This window comes from Notolabrus celidotus, chromosome 12, assembly GCF_009762535.1.
Source record: "Notolabrus celidotus isolate fNotCel1 chromosome 12, fNotCel1.pri, whole genome shotgun sequence".
NCBI classification, from domain to species: Eukaryota; Metazoa; Chordata; class Actinopteri; order Labriformes; family Labridae; genus Notolabrus; species Notolabrus celidotus.
The window spans coordinates 17,343,630-17,369,613 of record NC_048283.1 but is presented as its reverse complement, the minus strand read 5'-3'; the positions used below and the strand labels follow the sequence as shown (position 1 = coordinate 17,369,613).

Here is a 25,984-nt window from a genome sequence, read left to right as displayed (position 1 = left end):
CGAGCTGTTGTGCTTCATCCAGGTTAAGTGTGACATATTGGTGTTTCCAGCTGCTTCTTACCTATTTTCCTCTGCTCTATTCCTGGTACTCCCGTTTCTCCTCCCTGGGCTTCCCTGGAAATCTGTCAAAAATGATGAGCTACTGCTTCACTTGCATGCAGTGTTGTTGTTACCATCTTTTGTTACTTTTCCTCTAGTCCCTATTTAGCATGGATTCTGTGTTTGTGCGTGCAAAAGGGGACTGCAGGATCCTCTGGGCCTTTCCTTTCCCACACCACTGGAGACGTGAGGTGTGTGACAGGGGCAGGAGGCCTGCATGTAGGTGGAGATGGAGGGGGAGGTGCTGCTGGCACTGGATTGACAGAGAGAGCAGTGTTTGTTGTTGTCATCTTTGGACTCCCTCTGTTCCAACATACGCTACAAACAGAGTCACATTACACATGTAGAAACCTTGGCTGGGAACCAAATACACACACACACACACACACACACACACATACACACACATCTTGCTCAGAGCCATCTCACAGTTTTAAGAAAAGACACCTTTCTTCTTCTCTTACCCGGTCTCCCCTCTCTCCTCTGTGTCTCTCTCTGGCAGTCTTTAGAGAGAGTGGAACCGTTTGGTTTTATGCTTCACCATGGCTGGTTGGTCACACTGTGTTCATGCTGAGCTTGGGGAATTGTGAAAGACTGATTTGACTGTCTGTTAGTTTAGGCTCAGCCCATACCATTCCTCTAAATTGTCCAGAGCAAAGGTTGTTTCAGGGCTCCTCCACCTCTGTCTGGCTCCAGTTCTGCTCTGATGTCTTGGATCTCTCAAAGCTGTAGCACGCCAACTTAATGTTTCAAGGCGTGATGTGAGAAGAGCGCCACATGAACCACACATGCTGAGCGAGTGTGTGTGTGTGTAAGACAGAGAGCGTGTGCTTGCTAGCAGAGATTTCATTATAAGTCCACTCATGAGCTCATCCTCTCCTCTGCATTTTTCAGTCTGCCTCGTTCACTGTTTTTTGGACATATGTCAGGAATTACGTCGGTCCAGACTGAATAGAAAGAGGCCTGCATGGGAGAAGAGAAAGATTTGGTGGATTCAACTAAAGAGTGTTCATTTGGGTCATAGAGAGAGGCAACATTAGGGTGGGATAATGAGGACCAAGCCTTTTGGCTCTCACGCATTTTCAGCATCGGCCCAGCTGGTCACAGCTGGAGAAAAGAGAAGTACAAAGAGAGGAATTAAAAGGAATGAGGGAATAAAAGTTCTGAGACCTTAACTCTATCAAGGTATCTGCCAAAATCAGTCTCTTTTCCCTTAATATTGTGTTCTACAGAGCCTTACTTTTCATTACTGTTTGTGAACATGTCATTCTTTTTGTGGGTGTGTTTTTAAACCGTACTCTGCTGCACAGTTTATGATATTACATAACCATCAGTTACATTTTATCTTGATATTCTGACTTGAAGATTTAACTCATCAAAATAGGCACACAGCAGCAAATGAATTGAGCAGGACAGGAAACTGGATGCAATGTAGATTGCTTGTGTCCGACTGGATCCTGATCTGCTTTTAGAGGGCAGTGTGTGTACTGACTGATGCTAATCCATTAGATTGTATCAGCACATTTCTACACAGAAAGGGTGTTTAAGACATCAGTTTTAATCGTGCTGCAGGACAAAGAGGCAACCTCCTCTCTCAAAATATGAAGCACATGCGGAAACACCAGAAACCACATAGACACCAATTCAAACAAGATGATCTTTGCAGCAGAAATAAACATGTTTACAGCCTGGTTCAAAAAAACGGTTTAGGTCTAAGTAGCTAATTTCTTTAGCCGCACTACTTGTACGTGGATGAATTTTTTTTTATAAAGCGACAGTTAAGAAGACATTTAGGTTACAAGTTTTGCCCATTTAAGGACATGACTGACATGACTGACAGGCGGGAACACTGTAGCTGTTGGCTAGGAGGCTCAAAGCCCGCCTCTTTACCTCACACTAGATTGGCAGAAGTTAGGTTGCGTTCAGCATCTACAAGGCAAGGCAGCTTTATTTGTATAGCGCATTTCATACATGAGGGCAACTCAATGTGCTTTATATTAAAACATTGAAAGCATTGGAAACATTCAGACAGGCATAAAAGAACAAAATTAAAATGACAAATATAATAAAACAGAAAATAAAAGGAAAATTGGAAATGTATTAAATTTAAAATTTGCGTTTAAAGTGAGTTAAAATAAGCTAAGATAGGAAGGCAGTGGCAAATAAAAACGTCTTAATCTTTGATTTAAAAGAGGTGAGAGTTGGAGCAGACCTGCAGCTTTCAGGGAGTGTGTTCCAGAGATGTGGTGCATAATGACTAAACGCTGCTTCACCATGTTCCATTCTGACTCTAGGGACTGAAAGCAGACCAGTACCTGATGACCTCAGAGGTTGAGATCGTTCATAAAGTAGCAGCAGATCAGCAATGTATTTTGGGCCTAAACCATTCAGTGCTTTATAAACCATCAGCAGGATTTTAAAGTCTATTCTCTGACAGACAGGAAGCCAGTGTAGAGATCTAAGAACTGGAGTGATGTGATCTACTTTTAAGGTAGTCCTGTAAAGACCCCGTTACAGTAGTCTAGTCTGCTAAAGATAAATGCATGGGCGAGTTTTTCTGCATCCTGCTGAGACATAAGTCCTTTAACCCTTGATGTAATATTAAGGTGATAGTAGGCTGACTTTGTAATTGTCTTAATGTGGCTGCTGAAATTAAGGTCTGAGTCTAAGACTACACCAGGGTTTCTGGCTTGGTTTGAACATTTCATCTGTGCAGATTGGAGCTGAGCAGTAACCTTTAACCTTTCTTCCTTGGCTCCAAAACAATCATTTCAGTTTTTTCTTTGTTTAACTGAATAAAGTTCTGGCTCGTCCAGTCATTGATTTATTCATTTACTCAGCGTTTGTATGGGATTATAATCCCCTGGTGACATGGTGATGTAAATGTAAATCTCCAATATGGCTCCTGCTGATGATTGGCTTCAACACAGCGCGACAGAACGCATGGGTGACGTCACGGATACTACTATTATTTTTACAGTGTATGTACAGGACACAATCTTTAGTGATTTTCTACAACAACCCTTATTATCTTATCCTGCAGCAGACACAGACACAGACACAGACACACACACACACACACACACACACACACACACACACACACACACACACACACACACACACACACACACACACACACACACACACACACACAGTGTATCTCTTCAGTCTGGATGCTTGAGTCAGTGCAGTGTGTGTCTCCTTAATGTCATGTTACACTGGCACAGCTCAGTGTTTGGACAGGTTCATCTCTGCTCACTTGCTCTGCATTACACATCTGACTAAGTGTTCATCTGTTAGCCCAACCACTCAGGCAGGCAGCATGTATTGAGGTGTGTTCTCTGTGATAAAGCCGGTCTTGTCTTGCAGCAGCAGTTTGTACAACAACAACTACCTTCTTTAGCTCCAAAGGACAGGGGTCAGGGTTTACATTTATTAAGAAAACAGTTTATACCCCGGTGGCAGGAATGCTGCGTTAGCTGCATGTGTTGGAAGACCTCCCAGCTTTGCTGCACTGCTGGAGACGAGCCCAGTCAAACACACAGACATGGAGGATCTCTCTTTGTTCAAATTCAAATTTGTTTTAATTGCCAGGAAGTAACTAAGTGAAGTAATGCCAAACCATGATGTAGAAGTTCTGATCCCTTTCGGTCCCAGTATGTGTCATTGTCTGTCCTTTGTGGTTGCTCTTTTGTTGGTTTTCATCCAAAGCATTTAGTTTCTCATGCATCGTCTTCACAACATGAGAAGAGCAGACTACGAGGAGGACAAGGTTTCACTCTCTGCAGGCACACACAGAGATGGGTTGCTGTTTGCACTGCAGTGTTGCGTGTGGTTCTGTAGGTTTCTTTTTTGATTTGTCAGGGGAATCTCATGAGTATTTATAGAAGCTCTCGCTCGTCCTGCTTCCAATTTGCAGATGGATTAGGTTCCACTCAAACTTGGTGGAGGTGTGAGCGAGATAAATAAAGAGAGAGGGAACAAAAAAGGGAGAGAAAGAGAGGCGGTTTGTGATGTGTACGGTTCATGGAAGAAGAGAGAGAGAGAGAGAGAGAGAGAGAGAGAGAGAGAGAGAGAGAGAGAGAGAGAGAGAGAGAGAGAGAGAGAGAGAGAGAGAGAGAGAGAGAGAGAGAGAGAGAGAGAGAGAGAGAGAGAGAGAGAGGGAGAGAGAGAGAGAGGGTGTAAAGTGGGGGAGCAAATGAGAAGAAATGCATCGCCCTGGAGGAGACACCTTAGGTGGCCAGGATCCTTCACATACTGAGGCATACCTGCACTGCAGTACAGCCTCCTCACACTCACTAATGCAGGAGTGTGTGGGCTGGCAGGAAGAGATTAATGGTATGGTTCTTATTGTATTACAAACTCTGAACGCACACACACACAGACAGACAAACACACACACACACACACACACACACACACACACACACACACACACACACACACACACAGACACACAGATACACAGATACACAGCCTGGCAATGTGAAATCCCAGTGTACCCAATGATGACTTGGCTTTAAAGTAGGCCAAGGACCAGATTGAAGGACACACACACACACACACACACACACACACACACACACACACACACACACACATACACATATACATACACATACACATAAGCCTGAATTGAGTCATATTCATTCTCATCTTTATTTTCTGCGGATTTTTCAAAAATAGCAGATTAATCGGGTGAAATGAGCAGTTCTGAGAATCTGTCAGTTGTCCATCCCCATATCCCTCTGTCTTCTTTCTCCCTCCCTCCCTCCCTCTCTCTCTCTCTCTCTCCCTCTTTTATCTTCCTCCAAGGCTGCCAGAGTCTTTGGCTGTGTTTGACCTTTGGGTTGGCGTGAAAGGAAGGAGGATGATGGATTTATATCAAAACACAAAGAGATATGGGGTTAGGCTGACAAATGTAAATGATTGACAACTGGAAACATGCGTGGTGACACTGACTCCGGTTGTGTGATTATATGAGAGGGATGAGTGTTATTAGTGTACGTGCGAGCCAGGAAGTGTGTTCGAGGCGGTTGACTTGACAACTTCTCCCGGGTCTTCCTGTGGTTGCTGAGCGTTTTTTACATCCCTGAGCTGCGATCATCATGACGCTCTTTGTCTCTTTTTGAAACCATCGGGTCAAACCACATCCCTAATGCATGTGCTCTTACTTTAATGTTAAAGTGATGAATGAAAGTGAGACAAAGCTCCTGTAGGATATTTCCTGATTTAGAATCTCAGTGTGTTGACATCACCCCAGGATTAAGAATTTATATTTAACTGCTTAGCATGCACGCTGGCTTTTCACACTCTGTAAACAGCTAAACAGTGTTTTAAGTCAGCGTCTGTTCTTCTCTTCTTCAAAGGAGCATGTTTGAGTGACGAGACAGGGAGGAAGTGGGATCTCTGACGCTCCGCCCCCCAGCTGGTGGAGCAACCTGCACATCTGACCAGAGACCCCTTAGTCACCTGAACAGGTATGTGCGTGTAAAAATGAACACGGACCAATGACTTCATTACAATAACAAATACATTAAGAAAGGACAGGGAGCTGAAACACCTACATTACATTTCACAGTGCGGTCTGTTTTTAGGGGTCTCCCTCGGGGAGAAGAAGTCTTAACTGTTTCTCTTTGTAACAATTCCCCCTGCTCTTAGCAGAGCCCATAATCTGCAACTCCTGAGCTCCTTCTTGTACCCTTCTGATTTAGCCATGTGGAGTTTGCAATCCTGCTAGCTAAAAGTATGGTAGTTAGAAAGCCATGAAATAAGGACCCACTGCATGAGACCAATTCAGCCAGAGCAGCGCCACCCACTGGCCACTTATAACCTTACATTGAGTAGTCTATTTAATCACACCAGCAGTCCATAAGGTTTATGTAATTCATTTATAGTGTGCCAACATTTTCTTTAAATCCATCATTATGACCTAAAGAGGGAGATATGGTATTAATTAGGGATGCTTAAGATTGTTAAGACATTACTCAAAACACACATTTTTGTTTTCAATTTTCCGTGACATGAAACAAACATCATGTGGTCTCATATTGCATTCATCTATCAGGGAGGAGTTTTAAGTTTAAAGCATGTTTCGATGTGAATCAGCTGTTAAGGTGTTGCGCTCAGCGGAGACGCTCAGCTGGTGGCTGCGGCTGTGCGTCAGGTCTCCGCTTTTTAGAGAAGATCAATTCGCAACTGCTGCCAACAACGACTTGAAGGTTGACAACTTTAAACAGGACATTTCCCACCTTTATATAAAGCCAACAGACTGGTGGGAACCAGACCAGCAACATCCCAGCCGTCTGAGCTTTTATCCAGCTGGACTGATTGTGACCCGGTTGCTCTCCCAGCTGACACCTGACCGAGTACACATGTTTATTTTTCTCAATAAGAAGAGTAGACAGAAAACTGTGAGTCTGAACTACTTTTTTGTTAGTACAATGAGCCTTCACATTATAAGACTATGTCCGCGGAGAATATTTTTATAAGCCTGATTGTTGATAATCCGTGTTAAACATGTGCACGTATTCAATACTGTCAGTTCTATGCATTTTGTTGATGTAAAAAATATAATTTTGTTGGAAAAAACATATTTGGCCTTGTTTTTCACATAAGAATAATAATGGGTTTGTTTTTTTAATTGATTAATCGATAATTGATCGTTAACATTTCCAAAAATCGATCACAGAAATTACTTAAAATGTACATCTTAGTATTGATTGTTTCAACAATGAATGGGGACAAATTTTCAATCGTGTGAGGTTGCATGCTGTGGGTGATGATCGTGGCTGCACTTATGTCCAATGATGAAGCTGTAACTTCTTTGTGAAAGACCTCTCTGCATCTTATACTGATGTACTGGTCACGCCTGTGTATGGGACACAGCCTACTTTTTAGATCAAAATAAGAACAGTAGGGGCGCTGGTGGCCCAGCAGTCTAAGCGCCCCACATACAGAGACTAGAGTCCTAGTCGTAGAGGTCGCTGGCTCGACTCCCGGTTATGACCATCTCTGCATGTCCTCCTTCACTCTCTACTCCCCACGTTTCCTGTCTCTCTTCAGCTGTCGTATCAAATAAAGGTAAAATAGCCCAAAATATAACTTAAAAAATAATAAAATAAGAGCAGAACTGTTAAAACGAAAAGATAACTAAATTAAGTTTCAAGTCTTTCAAGTGGCAGTTAACTAAAAGCAGCCTTTGTTTTTAATTTGACCTTTATTGACCTTTATTAACAAAGAAAGAAGAACTCCATATGTCTTGAAAACACAAAGTACAAGTGGTAGTTGATAAATAATACATCAAGGAGCATGCTTTTAATAAAATTGGGGGAATTTGTAAATAATGCAGCACTTGTAGAGCTAAAACATGCAAACACATTATGTTCTGTCTTTTAAAGCAAAACTACTTTAAAAAAAAAAAAAAATTAACACGGGATCTCTGTTCCCTCTTCAAAGCCATCCCAGTACAAGGAAAACTGAACAGTTCAAACAGAGCTGGTTTTACAGATCCTGCAGTCAGATTTTTAGAACGCTGCTCTAATTTGCTCATGTCACTGTGAGAGGATTTAGAAAGTCGATGCAAAAAAGGAATGTGAAAAGACTTTGGAAGTGTTTGGAAAGTAAAAGTAAAGTGTAATGAGATGTCTGTCATATTTTTCATATTTTTGGGTTGAGATAAAAGGTAGAGCCAGGCTGTTAAAAGCGGTTAGTAAGCAGGGAGTCCTGCTGTGAAGCCGGAGCCTCATAAATCCTGCCTGCTCGGCATTAATGCTGGAAGGTAGCAGCTCTGGAAGCGCTCGTGACAGGGTTGGGGCGCGGCCGGACGACGGTCGCCCCTCTCCTATCTCGCACCGCATGTTTGTGGAGAACCTGGTGCTAAATGACTTGCAGACGACCTGATTCTGGGTCGGGGTTTCGTACGTAGCAGAGCAGCTCCCTAGCAGCCCACATACAGCCGAGACCAGGTATGGAAAAGCAGACAGGTTAAACAAGTCAGACCACTGGTATTGTGATATGATCTCAGTGTGAGTGTGTTAATTACCAGAATAATCAGACTGTTTAAAAAAAAAATGGGGATATCAGCGTCATAACTGCCTGTTCCATTTCTCCCTATGTTTGTGAGGTGAAGGAAAGAGAGAAAAAAAGGGATAATGAGCTGTTAAATGAATAATTACTTCACACTGGCGTCACGCAGACTAAGAGGCATGATGCTGTGGTTTATGTTCCCTTATGTGTGCTGTAAATGTTTATATGAATGTGCTTCGTGCCTGTCTGTATAGCTGTGGTTTAACGCATAGACAACCAGCTGGACTCTCTCCAAACATCACGGGAACCCCCCTGTGACGATAATGTGTATTGATTCTGTCCGAAAATGCCCGAGCGATCGGAGATTGAAGTGTTTAATTTCACTTTGGCCTGTGCCAAGCTTTGCATTGGTAATCAATTACAGTTGGAACCCGAACACTGCCATGAGCAGTACTCTGTGTTGTACTTTTGAGTTTTTAAACTTTGTGTGAACTTTTCATATCTTTGTTCCTCTCTGAAACTCTGTGTTACTCAAGGTCAATGACTCTTATTTCATTCAAGTTTTTGAACTTTGATGATGTTGTCTGAAGTCATTCCCTCTTTAGATATGTGTGTTCATATAACCAGGGTTAGCTACACTGCTATAGAGTCAACTTATGTTTCTGTAAACAATGTGTATGCTCTGTCTCTAAATGAACCAAGGTTATCATTTTTTTTCAATTTTCATTAGTTTGATTTTTGTTTAGTTTTTGACTCTTTTTTTTTATTATTTCAGTTTAGTTTTAATTCGTCTTTAAAGCGGGTATGCTTGTTTGGTTTATTTTTTGAAAATGCTTAGTTTTAGTTGAGTTTTTATTAGTTTCAGTATTAGGGATGGAAATCGAAAACCGGATCCGACTTAGAACCGGTTCCAATTGATCAATTCCAGCGGAATTGTACACCTCAAATGTTATCGATTCTTCTTAACGATTCATGTCCCAGCACAACGTCATGTCACATTGTGGTATGTACATTTCGTCACATTACGTCACACACTCTGCAACGCAGAACTCTTAAGTGCAAATACCTCAAATATGCTGAAGCATTTGGCGACTCGGCCTCACAGCTTGGGATTCGCATTGGGCCAAAGTGGAAAAGGGTTCCATGTGAACATGTTCGCGTCAGGGAGGCTTACCCCCGCCTACCTCTCCCCTTTCGGAGTCGGGACGCTTTCCCTCAGGCTCAAGGGGCCACATCCGGACTCACGCGGCCGAAAATTAGGCACCGAGAGCGGGTAAAATACCTCCACGATGACCCCCGGAGGAAAAGTGTTTTTCCTCTCCAAATTCTAAATCTTTTCATCCAGGTTCGATAGGCCACATCCAGACTCATGCAGCCGAGAATGAGGTCAACCTATTGTTCAGTATGTTCAAGTTGAATATGTTCATGTTCAGTCTTGTTCAGATGTAATTTTGGAAAAAATAAAATGGTTCCTTTTGGTGTTGGTGCGGAAGACTTTGTAAAAGTACTTTTTTTACCACTCAAAAAAGCACTCAGGAATCGTTAGGAGAATTGATAAGGAATTGGATTAATAAGCAGAATCGACAAAGGCATTGACATTGATAAAATCTTATCATTTCTCACCCCTATTCAGTATTAGTTTTAGTCTTTTTTGTAATATGGGCTAGTTGTTGGGCGAGATTCGAAAAGGTCAGAAAAGGCATCGTGTAAGCTTCCTCCCGCTTGTGATGTTCCTGCGTATGTACTGACCAGCAGCTATCAGGTCGCCAGTGGAAGCAATGCATCAGTGTTTTCTGCCCTCTGGTTGTCTCGGGCTCCATCATGCTGCCTGGCCGGGGTTAGCTTCTGTTTCAGGGGAAGGGGGCTTGGCGCTCTCCCTTGCCTTGACAAGGTAAGCTAGGTTAGCTGTCTTGTGTGAGCTTTTCAAATGGACTTTAAGATTGGCGGGATTTTTCCAGCGGTGCAGCTCGCTCGGCTGGAAGTGAAGCGTCCACCAAAGCGTCTGCCCCCTGGTGGCTGGCTGCAGTATAGGTCAAAAACTCTGTCTCCCCCATTTGAATGGGGCTGCAGTCAAACTTTAGAAAATAAATACACATTGTACGAATGTTTCCCACATCCGTATGCTGTGCTGATATGTAGTTATTATTTGACCGTTTTGTGTTCAAGGCCTCTTTTTTCTGAAATGGTTAGTTATTAGAGGTTGAAAAACTGGGTTTTACTTCCGGGTTTACTTTGATTGACAGCTGCTGTAGAGGGAAACTCCATAAGATCTCGTGACGCTATGCTGTAGGGCCGAGCTTGTTACCGTCGCAACACATAAATAACCGTGGCAACCACAGAAATTCTCTACAGCGCAGACTCTGGCTACACAATGTCTGCGCATTGGAACAGGTTTTTTTGGCTTCAAAACCGTATAACGGGAGAAGGCAGAGCAACGTTTTTATATACAGTCTATGGATTTTTCCCCTTGAGAAATGTTCCGCATATTTTATCCCCTTCCATTGCAAGACACTTACTCCTATCAGAGACACAGTCATATTCAGAGTAATCCTAAATGAGGCTCTGCCGCTTTCTCCTGACTTTTGCTGCCATTGACGATCTGCTAGCAGATGAAGTGTTGACGCGTGCTTGCTTGTGTGACTGAGCCAACTGAGGTGAAACTGGCAGAAACTAAACAAAAAGACTAAAGACATTTTTTCTATCATTTTAGTTTATTTTAGTTAGTTTTATAAACTCACAATACAGTTAGTTATCTTTTTTCTGTAAAGCCTCATTTTTATTTTTATTTCAGTTCAGGAAAATGTTTTTTCACTTCTCGTTTTTGTTATTTCATTAGTTTCCGTTAACGATAATAACCTTGAAATGAACTGATGGAATGGAAGGACAGTCTCTCTCTCTCTCTCTCTCTCTCTCCCTCTCTCTCCCTCTCTCTCTCTCTCTCTCTCTCTCTCTCTCTCTCTCTCTCTCTCTCTCTCTCTCTCTCTCTCTCTCTCTCTCTCTCTCTCTCTCTCTCACTCTCTCTGAATAAGATGACCTCAGTATTTTTTACCAAGAGTGACTCTTCCCCATGATTACTCCTCAGAGAGCGATGGATACCAGCCCACATCTTTCTGTCCCCCCTCTCTTATATGAGCCAGTGCCTTCTTCTGCTTCAGATGAGTGGCACCACACCCATCAGCTTGGTCATAGCAACAGTTGAAGATCACCACATGTGTTTTTATGAGCTGGTTTATAACAGAGAAAGTTGATTAAAATACAATTATCAGCTTTTGTAAGCAATAAACTCTGAGCGAGTGAATATACTGTGTAAATAATAAATTATAAAGCAGCACAATCTTTGTGTAAGCAAGTAAGTTATGTCCTCCTCTCTTGTTGCCCCTTGCGTCAATAAATTCTCTCCCTCCCTCTTTATTTTTTGTTTCTGGTATGAACACAGAATGCCCAGAAGAGAGACTCCTCACTCCCAGTCATAAATTGCGATGCTCTTGGTTACTCCTGAACTTTTTTCCAAATGGTTGTGAGAAAAAAAACTGGTTGTGCAATCTCTAAAGGGGGATTAAGCCTGTGGAGAAGAGGAGAGGAGGGGGATATGAAGAGAGACACAGAGAAGGATGTGAAGGGGGAAATTGTGTTCTCGTAGGGGTGTAGTGATGGCAACCACTCTTGAAAGGAGACGACATCACTAAGAGAGGGACAAGGAGGTGGTGGAGGGGGCGGGGGTGAGAGAAGAGAGAGAGAGCGAGAAAGAGATGCCAGGATGGAGATATAAAAGAAGGATGGGGGGAACGTGATATGTTAATGGATCTGGTTTAGACGGAAGGTTGGAGAACGTGTGTGTCTGTTTAACGTCGTAGGGAGCCATGCTGTTTAAAAAAGACTTCAAAGACACTAGTCTCTAACATAAACTAGACTGACACACTCTCTCACACACATGCTACACAGGCAGTAAAGCACGACCCAGGGCTGTGAGGGTGAGCGCAGAGGAGACCTGAGGTGTCCGCTGCCATGCCTGATTAGAAATACAGTGAGTAGAGCCGTAGAGCAGAGAGGCAGCAGTGGGGAAAGTGTGTGCTTGCATTAAGTCAATGTACAGGCATATAAATCTGTTGCTGTTGCTGCTCGGAGCGCAGCTGTCTGCTTCTTTTACGCTCACTGGGATCCGGTAGCATCCTAGGAAACAGGTTGACATGTCTCTGACAGCATTTTGACACAACTTTGAGAGCAAGAGTATATGTGAGTGTTTGTGTGACATAGTGCTTCCATGTCTCTGCCTGTCTCTGCCAGACTCTGCTGATTTAAGTTTGGCATATGTGTGCCTAGCTCTGCTGGGAGAGATATCAGTAAAAGAAGGAAAAAGTGAGCTTCTTGCAAGTTTCTTCTGTGATATCAGATTGTGTCATGTTACTGCAAGGAGGTCAGGCGAGGCCGGCACGATCCATCCTGCAGAGGTCAGAGAGAAACAGTGAGGACAGCGGGGACTTCAAATCTGGCTTCCCACTGCTTCTGGAATCCCAAGAATTTCAAGTGGAGCGATATGATGACTTTCTTTCATGAGGATATCCGGGAGAATAAGTGAATTCTCCAAATGGATTTAAAGCAGGAAAAAACCAGATGGAGTTGTGCAACCATGTTGCCACCATGTTTGTTTCTTTCCTGTCAGCGTTAAGCTGTTTGCTGCCTGCAGTGATAATCAGAAGTGGCTTTTAGTTTGTCTCTTGAGTGTTTCAACGATGGTGTGAACACTGAAAATTGACTGAAACTACATACCTTTACTGCGGCTCACAGATAGGACAGAGGTTATACATCAAAGACAGCAGATAAATAAAGAGGAGAGAGTGAAAGCTTTGGTGAGATACAGTAACAAACAGTATAGCTCTGCAATTTATAGCACTCAGCCATCACCCACTCTCTCTCAACACTTACTGCACTGGGAGTAACACGTGTGTGAACCATAACAACAGTCTGGGGTGTGAACATGCTGAGCAGGTCTTACTGAGACATTTCTGTCTCCTCTGCTTTAAAAACACACAACTCAAGCTTGACAGTCATCCTCTAATGTCTTGTTGCATCTAAATACATGTGTGTTTGGTAGGGATGACCACAATTAATCGATTATCGATTAATTGATTGATAAGAAATTACTCGAAACACGCATTTTTGTTATCAATTTTCCGTCACGTGGAACAAACATCATGTGGTCTCATATTACACTGATCTATCATGGAGGTGTTTTAAGTTTAAAGTATGTTTAGATGTGAATCAGCTGTTTAAGGTGTTGCGCACAGCGGAGACGCTCAGCTGGCGGCTGCGGCTGTGCGTCAGGTCTCCACGTGCGCTTTTTAAAAAGAGGATCAATACAAAACTGCTGCCAACAACGACACGGACACGAAGGTTCACAACTATAAACAGGACATATCCCACCTTTGGATACGAAGGCAACAGACAGGTGGGAAATTCAGGTATACTATGTTTGCAGACCAGCAACATCAGAGCCGTCTGGGCTTTTCTGCAGCTGGACTGATTATGACCCGGTTGCTCTCCCGACTGACACCTGACTGAATACACACGTTTATTTTTCTCAATAAGAACGAGTAGACAGAAAACTGGACACTGGGAGTCTGAAGTACTTCTCTGTTAGTATTATGAGCCTTCAGTTTATAAGATTATGTCCTCTGAGAATATTTTTATGGGCCTGATCGTTGATATTCTGCGTGTCAAACATGTACCCGTATTCAGTCCTGTCAGTTATTTGCATTTTGTTGCTGTAGAAAATATTATTTAGGGGGAAAACAACGTATTTGGCATTGTTTTTGACGTAAGAATAATAATGTTTTTTTTTATCAATTAATCGATAATTGATCGTTAACATTTCCAAAAATCGATCACGGAGAATACTTAAAATGTACATCCCTAGTGTTTGGTGTTCAGGGCTACGTCTCACATTTACTGTGTTGATAAAAGCAACAAGATGAAACACTACCACATTATAATTATTATTTTTTTAATTCTTTATTTTTGTTATTGGACAGCAGTTTGTTATACAGAGCATTGACATATAAAAGAGAGAATAATGTTCATTTCCTCTGCAGTCCTCCGTTTTTAACGATTATTAGAACTAAATACAACCTGGGGGAGACAATATGTTTACATTAGAGTGAGCCAGAAACATTTCAGGGAAAGATAAGTGACAGAAAATCACATTAAAAAAACCCAGAAAACACACAATAAACATGTAATTAGCTAAGACAAGACAGCATCAGCATCCTTGAATGGCATCATCCACAAAATCTGTCTGTAGGGGTTTCACATAGTCCACTTGGTTTAATAAATTCATCCTTCTGAAGTCGTAAACAGAAAGTAATCCTTTCCATAACATAAATATAATTTACTATATCAGTCCACTCCTGTATTGTGGGAGATTCAGGAAGCAACCAGTGCCTCGTAGTTCCCATGATCCCATGCTACTTCATATCATCATCATGCTTTGATGACAAACTGCTAGTGGCAGAATCGCACACTGTGCTTTTAATGTTTTGCTCTTATTATCTGTTATTTGAGAAAGGAACTTTTTCATCAAGGGGAAATTCACATGTAAGGATCAGAGATTTCTACATTTAGATTTTTTTTTAACTATATGAAATATCCCTGAGCTTTAATTTAACTAATTGAAGTGTTTAACAAGACTAAATGTAATAAATATGAGGTTTTAAAGTAACACATTTGTTCAGATGGAAAAACAAGGGAAATTTGCTCATTTAATTTTCTTTGAAGCTAAAATTTTGATTCTGTAATGTCTTCTTCTGTCTGACTCACTGCTCAAAACCAAAAGATATTTTATTGACTGACACATGAGACAGACAGATGTTCAGAGCTGAGACGCTGGAGCCCAACAGTGAACAATCATCAAAGTCGACTGGCAGATACAATTCAAACTCAAATACTTTGAAGATGTTTACATTACATTTAGTGTTTTATCCATTTATTTCTGAAGGGGTTTTGCAGTTAAAGCATTTCATCTGACAGTCATTTGATGTTAGATTATATACATATTGTGTAGGGATGCATTGGATTTTTTGCCGATATGCTGATATTTTACAGCTCATTTAGCCGATTACCGATGCCAATATTTTTTTCCCACACACCTAATTGCAGAGATCATCAATTCTCTTCTGTATTGGAAATAGTGTACAGTATTATGGTGATACTCTTATCACATTTGTTATGTAATATTCATTTCTTGTGCAAAATAAGAAAAATACTTAATACTTAAAACTGTATATTTATTTATGACAATTGCTTTCAAACAAAATTCATACAAAAAGATACATCCTGCTTAACACTTGGATGATGCTCTCCCTGAGACAATCAGAACAATTCACACAACAAGGGCAAATTTGGCCAATTTCACATTTGACATAGTAAGTAAACCTAACCTCAGTTCACAGGGAACATGTGAAAAGTGTAACTGTACAGCAATTAAACCCAAATTAAATAAAATGTTTACTCTTTGACAGTAAATGTGCCTAAATTAGTCAGCTATATGTACCTTACAGACTGCTGCTTAAATTCAAATTTAACTTAAAACATGAGCCCAACATGTGTGCAGCAGCACATTATTTTATCGGTTAATTGTATCAGCAGATATCGGCCAACATGCCGATATCTCAAACCATAGCTCAAACCATTACCCTCTACAGGCACCAAACTCTGAGAAAACACAAACTCTGGAGGAAAAGATCTTCACTCTCATTTTCTGCTGTGCCCACACTTTGTGCATCCAGAATCCTATCAGGTGGAATTTAGAAACGCTGCTCTGCACTTCCCCAAGCCTCCATGGCTTCTATGCAAAGCTAAACCAAGCTAAGCTAAGCTAAGCTAGCCATGCACAAACGCCTTCTTCTTTTTTTCCCCTCCTGGGAGGACGAGAGAAATCACCGTGGCCAAATTAATTTTCTCCCTTCTGCTTGTGCTGTTGCAACCTGAGGGATCACTGAGGCAGAGAAGCAGCCAAAGAGAGGAGAGATGGTGCTGGAGGAGAGAAGGAAAGGAGAGCAGAGGAATTTTAATGTGGCTGTGTCTGTCTGTCTCTCGCTGCCTGCCAAAGAAAAGCAATTACTATCACAGCTCCCTCTCTCTCTGGTGTGTGTGTGTGTGTGTGTGTATGTATTTGTGTGCTTACATGTGAGTGTGTGTCTGGCTGCATGCAGGGTACCTGTATGTTACATGTGTTAAGTATCAATTAGCTTGTACACTGCACTGTGTGTATAAACTCTGATGCAGTAGATATGTAGCTCTTCAATGCAGCTTTAAACATTCTTTGGATACCACAAAACATCCTCTCCAGAACACAATCGTCAATGCTCATTGTGTTTCTAATGGCTTCAAACACAAACAAAGCCAATTCACATTTACTGCTACATAATTTACAAATGCCCTCATAGATTTTCTACTCTAAACGGTGAGACATGACACAGAAATCCAGCAATGCAGTGTGCTGATTTTGAGGCTCTCTCTGAATATGAAGGTGACCATTTGGAGAGGCCCGATAAACAGCTGACAGATCAGAGCTGAGAGTAAGTCAGTCAGTCCGTCTGACTGACAGACAGACAGGAGGGAGGACAAATAGAGGCACTGAAAAGATACTCAGGCGCTGAGCTGTTGGCAGTATGAGGTCTCATTGGTCTTAAGAGAAATGAAGCTTGATCTCCTCATAGAGCTCTGAAAAAGCTTGTGATTATATCAGGACTCTCCATCACTCCTCACCTCAGTCTGGGCTTTAACATTTCTCCCCTCTTCTTTCTATCTCTTGTTACACCCGTAGGATGAGGAGGTTCGCCTACTGTAAGGTGGTTTTAGCCACCTCTCTGGTGTGGGTGATGCTGGACATGTTCATCCTGCTCTACTTCAGTGAGTGCAACAAGTGTGACGATAAGAAGGAGAGAGGACTGCCTGGGAGAGACGGTGAGTGTGTTGCCCGCTCTGCATATAAAAAAATGTGATCAGACAGGCACATGGCAGCACTCTCTGATTGTTTCTTTCTTCTTTCAGATGCCCTGGCCAGGCCGCGGGACGGGCCCGGCGAGGGGGGGAAGCCTGTGGTGATCCCTAAGGAGAACCAAGAGAAGATGAAGGAGATGTTTAAGATCAACCAGTTCAACCTCATGGCCTCTGAGATGATTGCTCTCAACCGGTCGCTGCCTGATGTCCGGCTGGAAGGGTAAGCAGCCTCCCTGCAGCTAATATCTGAACTGTCACTTACTCTTAAACCGCTCATCACACTCCCCTCTCTGGCATCCACTCCTGGGATAGTCCGCACCGATGATGATGAACTAAAGGCTGCAGGCCAGACGTCTGCCTTGAAGCCTTTACAATCACTCACACAGGAAGCCATTTAGTTCAGCAGATGTTACATTGAGACAGAGTTACCGCAGAAGATTGGTAATATTAAAAGACATGGAAATCATTGACAATCAGATGAGCGTAATTAAGGAGAAAATATGTCTTAGGAAGTCTTTGAGACAGTTAAATACTTGATAAGATCGGGTGTGGTGGACTGAAAGAATCCATGTACACTTCCTGAAAAACATCACATGTCTCATTCCATACTATTATCTGATTGTTCACAGTATTTACTTTATTCTAACTATCCCCATGTGCTCTCCTGTAGTTTGTGCACACAGCAACATATCATAGTAACAGGAAATCATTCAAACACATAGTGATACATTTCACTCATGCTGTGATTTTGCAGTGTGATTGCTAATTACCGTCAACACACGGACAGCAGAATGTTACCCAGAGACTTGATTGATGTTTATTTGTCGTTGTTGTTCTGGGATGTCCCCAAAGCTGTTGTTCTGTCATCACGATTCATTTTAATATCGCCAGCTGTGAGCAGCCCAATATATTTCTTGAGCAATGCATCATGGAAAAGTACAGAACTCCTGTCAATTAATTGTATTTAGACAGAAACTGTGATGCCGTTGCATGTTAAATCTTTCTCATTGGTCGGGTGTGTCAGCCATTGGTTTAAACCTGGTGTCACCATGCGAGTGTGGAGATTCTCAGCCGTGAATCAGAGTGTTCAAACTGCTGTGTGTTGTTCTGGTGGGCTGTGTGTGCGTTTTTATAGTTCATTAGGTGCATGAAAAGTGTGTGAAATTGCAATTTCATTGTAATAATAGTAATAATAATGATAATGAGGATAGTAATAATAATAATAATAATAATAATACATTTTATTTATAAAAGAGTTTTAAAAGTTTCTCTAAGATGGGTTCCCAAAGTGTGGGTCGGGACCCCCTGGGGGGGTCGCAAGACACACAAGGTGGGTCATGAGATGTCTTCTACAATGATTTTTTTTTAGTTTACTTACTTACTAAGACACTTTACAAGAAAATAAATTATACAATACAAAAGCAAAGGAAAACAGTACAAAAAAAGCACCAAAACAAAACAAAACAAACAAAAATCAATCATGATAGGTTAAAAGCCTTTGTAAATAGGTGGGTTTTGAGTCCGAATTTGAATTTGGTGAATGAGGGAGAGAATCTGAGGTGTACACATCTTGTAATCCAGCTGTACAAGATGTGTTGTTCCTGTCCCTTCAGTCAGTTAATTATATCAATAAGCACTAAGTGTGTCTATTTATATGATAATCATGTCTGTCTTTGCGACACCACAGAACTGGTGAAAATAGAAAAAACCCAATGAATTTCCCCATGCAGCAAACTTTGCAGTAATTCTGCAGAATGACAGTTGCTAGAGTTGTCCACTCGTTTGTTTGTTTGTTTGTTTGTGGCTCATTCCTAAAAAGCCAGAATGGCCTCAATCCAGACCAGACCTGAAGTGTCTCAAAGTATAGCTTCTTGTCTAGACCAAATGAACCAAACTGAAAGTGTGAAAATGCGCTTACTAGTCACAGTGACTATTTTTGGGGATCCTTATTTTGTCACATTTCCTGTGTGAGTATAAAGCGTCAGACTCAAGACCTGCTTAGAAATGTATGCAGTATATAACTGGGACACGGCTTACCAATGACTTAATGAGGTGACGTCAACTTACACTACTGGGTCTAACTAAAGACAGCAAAGTTAGGACAGATTTTGTAGGGCTGTCAAAATTGCTCCAAAATTAAGTTTGAATATTCGCTCTAAAAAAAAACCCATAGGTTCGAACCATTCGAATATATACAGTCATGGCCAAAAGTTTTGAGAATGACACAACTATTAATTTTCACAAAGTCTGCTGCTTCAGTTTTTATAATGGCAATTTGCATATACTCCAGAATGTTATGAGGAGTGATCAGCTCAACTGCAATTCATTTCAAAGTCCCTCTTTGCCTTGAAAATGAACTTTATCACCAAAAACACATTTCCACTGCATTTCAGCCCTGCCACAAAAGGACCAGCTAACATCATTTCAATGACACACAGGTGTCACACACATTAACACAGGTGTGGGTGTTGATGAGGACAAGGCTGGCGATCAATCTGTCATGATTGAGTGACTGGACACTTTAAAAGGAAGTTGGTGCATGACACCATTGTTCCTCATCTGTTAGCCATGGTTACCTGCAAGGAAACACGTGCAGCCATCATTGCATTGCACAAAAAGGGCCTAACAGGGAAGTTTATAGCAGCGAGTAAGATTGCACCTCAGTCAACCGTCTATCCAATTATCAAGAACTTCAAGGAGAGAGGTTCAATTGTTGCCAAACAGGCTCCAGGGCGCCCAAGAAAGTCCAGCAAGCGCCAGGACCGTCTCCTGAAGGTGTTACAGCTGCGGGATCGGGCCACCACCAGTGCAGAGCTTGCTCAGGAATGGCAGCAGGCAGGTGTGAGTGCATCTGCACGCACAGTGAGGCGAAGACTTTTGGAGGAAGGCCTGATGTCAAGGAGGGCAGCAAAGAAGCCACTTCTCTCCAGTAAAAACATCAGGGACAGACTGATATTATGCAGAAGGTACAGGGACTGGACTGCTGAGGACTGGGGTAAAGTCATTTTCTCTGATGAATCCCCTTTCCCATTGTTTGGGGCATCTGGAGGAAGGCTTGTTCGGAGAAGACGAGGTGAACGCAACCATCAGTCCTGTCTCTTGCCAACAGTGAAGCATCCTGAGACCATTCATGTGTGGGGTTGCTTTTCGGTCAAGGGAGTGGGCTCTCTCACTATCTTGCCTAAAAACACAGCCATGAATAAAGAATGGTACCAGAACGTCCTCCGAGAGCAACTTCTCCCAACCATCCAAGGGCAGTTTGGTGATGAAGAATGCCTTTTCCAGCATGATGGAGCACCTTGCCATGAAGCAAAAGTCATAACAAAATGTCTCGGGGAACAAAACATTAAGATTTTGGGCCCTTGGCCAGGAAACTCCCCAGATCTTAATCCCATTGAGAACTTGTGGTCAATCCTCAAGAGGCGGGTGGACAATCAAAAACCCACAAATTCTGACAAACTCCAAGCATTGATTATGCAAGAATGGACTGCCATCAGTCAGGATTTGGTCCAGAAGTTGATTGACAGCATGCCAGGGAGAATTGCAGAGGTCTTGAAAAAGAAGGGTCAACACTGCAAATATTGACTTATTGCATGAATTCTGTGTAATTCTCAATAAAAGCTTTTGATACTTATGAAATGCTTCTAATTGTATTTCATTATACCATAGAAACATCTGACAAAACACATAAAAACCCTGAAGCAGCAGACTTTGTGAAAATGTAATATTTGTGTCATTCTCAAAACTTTTGGCCATGACTGTATATTTGCGCATTATGTCAATAACAGGTGGACAAACTAATACAAGGAGACATAACTACTTGTATAGGTATTTTTATTTCAGATTTAACATGCCTAAAACATACCTACACATTACAAAACAAGTAAATGACCTAAATGCCTATACCGTAACACTTAAGACCGTAACCCCCCCCCCAGTTCGTTTTGTTCTTTATGTTGTTATATAGGCTGGCCTAAAGATGTGTTTCCTCTTCATGTTCCTTGCTCATTTTATGTTAAAATGCATTAAATTATGTAGGCCTATCACTTGTCAGTGCAATTAAAACTTCAAATTTAGTTCTGACTTCTTGCCTTTTGAAAAATATTTTTCCCATTGAAATATCATTGTGACAACCATCCCCATAGTGTGTGACAACCATCCCCATAGTGTGTGACAACCATCCCCATAGTGTGTGACAACCATCCCCATAGTGTGTGACAACCATCCCTGTGATGGGGTTGGTTGTCACAATGTGTCAGAGTGTCTTTGATAGTTAATTACCTCTTTGTTACAATGAGTTGGAAAATGAGAGGGATACACATTTCAAGCCAACCCCTTAAGCTTTAATTTAATGTAGGAATGACTATTGAAAGATGTTTTGATGATGAGCAATCATCAAAACAGTAAAAAGTGTGACAACCAACCCCGTTCTCCCCTGCATCACACTTTGCAAGCAAAGATAGGCCACTGTGCACTGACTCAGCAGTGCTATACCCAAAGCTCACAGCCGTACAGTTTAACTTTAAAGTACACAGTCAAGAACAAACAAAAATTAACATTATAGCCACTTTTAAGGATAATGAGGTTTTAATGATCACTCTTTGGCTTCCTGCTTTTTAATTTTGTTTCAGTAATACTAGGTTACCTGTGCAATTCACATAATAAGGAGTTCAGTGTTGCTAAAGTGTCTGTCAGTGCAGAGGCTGCAGCTCATTCAGTCCTCACACAGAAGCAGTCAGAACAGCAGACAGACGAGTATCCGGCCGGCAGTGTGGAAGACATGTCAAGGTTAGTTCAAGCAGGTGTAAACCAACTCCGGCCGCCCACCCAACCCCCCCTTCTCCTGTGCCCCCCCCTCCCAACCCACGCTTCAGTAGAAGAACATGCATATATGAGTAATGAAGGTTTTAAAGACCAAACACAGAGAAGACTGACTGACAGGCACGAGAGTGACAGACAGGGGCACATGCACAGCAGACAGGCAGCAAAGAAAGAGGACATTGATCCGTGAAATGGGTTTTAGTCTTTGAGCAAGAGTTGATTACTAGGTGTGTTTTCACTCAGCTTTCTCTCCGTCTATCCGCTTTTCCAATTAGGAGATAAGAGAGAGTCAATATCAGGCCAGGCAGTGTGCTGGTTGGTGTATGTATGTGTTTATCTGCGTGTGTTGCGGGCGCACATGTGTGTGTCAGCAGGTTTAGGGGAAATTGTGAGCGCGGGTTGTCATTAGCTGAAACTTTGAAGAGGAAAGTCGCTGATAGCTCATTTCTCTGTGGTCATTTATACAGAGAAGTTAAAAAAACAATAGAGAACACATCATTCTGACTTTGCAGGCAAGCCTGTGTGTGGGGGTTTTGTGGGTGTGGGCGTGTGGACATGTGGTTGGGTGGATCTACAGTGTTTAAAAACACTTTCCATGACCACACCTTTCAGCGACTTGACATTTTTCCCCTTTTTTTCCCCTGACTGCAGCATTTTAACGAGGAGAACATATAGATTTATGTATGTGTGTGTGCTTTTGTGTGTTTGTGTTTGTTCAATGTTGCAAGAGTGACTTAATCAGAACCAGTCTGCCCGCCCATCCCGACTATCCCCGCAATCCACTGGCTGGAGAAACAGTCTGTAACTCATTATGCTGCGTTGCTGCTTGCCAAACGTTGCTCCAGCAGCACCCCGACTGTTTGGGATACACAGGACTCACAACCACTCCTCAGTTTTTTGAATCCACATCATGTGACACATAGTCACAACATGTGTCAACACGTGTTGGCCCCGTTGACACACAGGCATGCTTGTTTTCCATGAGCTGTGCGGCACAGATCACGTCTGCAGACCGGACAGTCCTGGTCTCTTCGTGTTTTTGCACACGAGAGGAATAACAAACTGGCGTGTACAAGTTGAAAGACTGCAAGGGTGTCTCTGTTTTCGCAGTGAATCATCTTGTGTGCTCATCAACCCGCCTTCCTTGCAGAAACACACACACACACACACACACACATGCACCGCACACACTGAGAATCACTGTGTGTGTTATTTAACATGCTCCAGAGGCAGCTGCAGGATGGAGTGTATTCTTGACCTCCTCTCTCTCTCCTCTGTTACTGATACATTCCTTCAGTTGAAAGCAGCAGCAGCACAGAGAGAGAGAAAGAGAGGAAGCATTTTTGCATTCTCGATCACACTGAGCGAGGGAGTTATGACGATGGAGGAAGAGGGATCATATTCCTCTTGGCTATTGTGACAGTGTAGTCTGCCAGAGGAAGGAAGTCACAAGCCTGTTTCAGTTTTGCCGTTAATACATGACAGTTTGAGCGGCTGTTGGTGTCTTTTGAGAGAAATACAGTCACTGTTTGATGTCAGGGAGCTTACATGCAGGTATCAGAGCTGGCTGCTGTGTTTCCTGTGAATGTAACTGGTGAACTTCAATAAAAAAATTTCGTAATGGAAAAATAACAATCATTTATTTAGAGGAGAACATTTCTACTGCCATCTGCGGTGCAAATTAATCCATCTGTAGCATGTGTATTGTTCTCTGTGATTCAAAATGTGTTGCTCAGAAAATGAATTGTTGATTTGTTGGTGATGATCATGACATACTTGAGGCTTTAAAATAGGTGGATATAATGTGACAACGAAAGACATGGAGAGCAGCACTGAGTCGTACAGATAATGAGTAGATATAAATATGGGAGCGTAAAGTGTGAATGTGTGGTGTGCACTCTCTGCAACACAGATTTAAAACTGACTATCAATCACTCTGGTAAGATCCCTCAAAATGAAACATTGTCATTATTGCAACCTCAGTAATAAAAAAGATTTTGCAATCAGCAAGCAAAGGAGAAGCACTATGGATACAACCCTAACTGTAACTGCACTGAAAAAGCCAGCCTTCAAAAACAAGAAAAAATATACAAAATATGGGGGTATATTACTTTAACTAAGCAAAATGATCTGCCAACAGAACAAGACAATTTGGCAATTTTCTTAAATTAAGTAAAAGCTATTGCAATTATCTTACAATGTTACAATGTCATTTAGCAGACGCTTTTATCCAAAGCGACGTACATACGAGAACAAGAACAACACAAGCAAAGATCTAGACAAGAGGAAACAAGATCAGTAAGAGTAACAAAGTGCTTCAAGTCATTTTGGGTGCAGGTACTGCCAAGCAGTGTAAAGGCAATGCACAATTTTTATTTTTTTTTGTAAAATAAGGAACATCTACAATGAAGCAACAAAAAAATTTAAGACCTTCCATTATCATCATCAACAATTAACTTGTCATCACCACAATAATTACCAAAGTACCAAGTGCTAGGTCACTCCAGAGCTGAACACTTAACATATTACCATACACTAGGCATTACATTTCTTAAAACCAGCAAAGTTATACTAAAAACAAATTTGCTTTTCTGGATGGAAAGACCAAAGTTAAGAATATATTTATCATTATGTAGGATAATTTTCTTAAAATTCTTAAATGAGCCAAAAGCTGTGGAATTCATAAATCATATTAATGCCTTGTAGTTTGGAAGAACTTGTGTAATTATTTCCGTTTGAAACATTTTGAAATGTTAAATGATTAAATATTAAGTGTCAGTTTACAATACTGTGCCAGCTGTACTAATATATAGTAGTACATATTGTCTATTGTTTCATTGAAAATAAAACAGTGGAGTACATTTGGCTGTCATTTGTTTTAATTGTGTGAAGAGATACAATTGTGTCAAAGTCATGATTTCTTATTTCATGCTTGAAATAAGAAATTATTACTTTGAAAAAGCAGTTTTACACTTGTGAGTGTTGATGAAACAGCTTTTTAACAGTTGATATTCTAGTTTCAAGCATGTATTCCTCAATATAGGTCATACAATCTCAGTAACAAGCTGTAATATGTTACCGAGATCATTTAGGACCAAAACACTCAAAACAAGTGAAACACTCCAACATAAAAACTGCTTAGTGAGGAAAAATATCTTATCAGGCAAAAAATAAGAAAATTTTGGGCACCAACGTAAGCGCCCCACGTAGAGGCTATAGTCCTTGTTGCAGAGGTCGCTGGCTCAACTCCCGGCCAGTGGACCATTTACTGTATGTCTTCCCCAATTCTCTACTCCCCACATTTCCTGTCTCTCTTTGGCTGTCCTATCAATAAAGGCAAAAAAGCCCCAAAAATATAACTTGAAATAAAAAAAAAGAAGCAAATTTCACACTTATCTGAGATATTCAATCTCACTTATTATGGCCCTTTTCCACCGGCCCGTCTTAGCCCTACTCTCCACGACTTGACCCGACTCTACTTGGTTTGTGTTGTGTTTCCACGGGTGCGGTACCTCGTGTCAGATACCAGTTTTTCGTACCCGCTCTGCTCTGGTTCCAAGCGAGCTGAGCCGATACTAAAAGGTGACGTCGACGGACTGCCGGCCACTGATTGGTCAGAGAATATCATCACCGAAGAGTCATGAGCGTGACGCCGAACACAGGAATCAAACCCGCCATTTTTAAAAAAAAAAAATGACATCAGTACTGTACAATGTCTGCACGCAAAGTTTCTCTATGGTTTCTCCTGTCTCTCGCTCGGTCTGCGACAAAAAGCCACAGACTGAGCAGCAAGTATACCATTGCCTCTATGTTCTCCATTGCTTGTGATTGTTGTGTTTGTGTCGTGTTCAAAATTACGTGAACGCAGTTTCGTGCAGCTGTGTTATGACGACCCCGCCCATCGGGAGTTGGTACTCGGGCTGGTGGAGAAGGTACCCAGACCGAGTCGAGCCGAGTCATGTAGAGCTGGAACTGTGTAGTGGAAAAGAGACAATAGATTTCCGTTTTTGCAGTGTGTGTAAAATGAAGAGTTAAC

The 25,984-nt window shown here is 41.8% G+C and overlaps 1 protein-coding gene across 1 annotated transcript in view; it reads left to right on the top strand.

The window, feature by feature from the left end:
* Nucleotides 1–25,984, top strand: part of galnt1 (UDP-N-acetyl-alpha-D-galactosamine:polypeptide N-acetylgalactosaminyltransferase 1) — a 66,552-nt gene that overhangs the window by 21,938 nt on the left and 18,630 nt on the right. The window contains exons 2-4 of the mRNA XM_034698039.1: nt 5,472–5,582; nt 16,952–17,091; nt 17,179–17,347. Coding sequence (XP_034553930.1) covers nt 16,953–17,091; nt 17,179–17,347 — 308 coding nt within the window. The 5' untranslated portion in view covers nt 5,472–5,582; nt 16,952. The remainder of the gene's footprint in view (nt 1–5,471; nt 5,583–16,951; nt 17,092–17,178; nt 17,348–25,984) is intronic.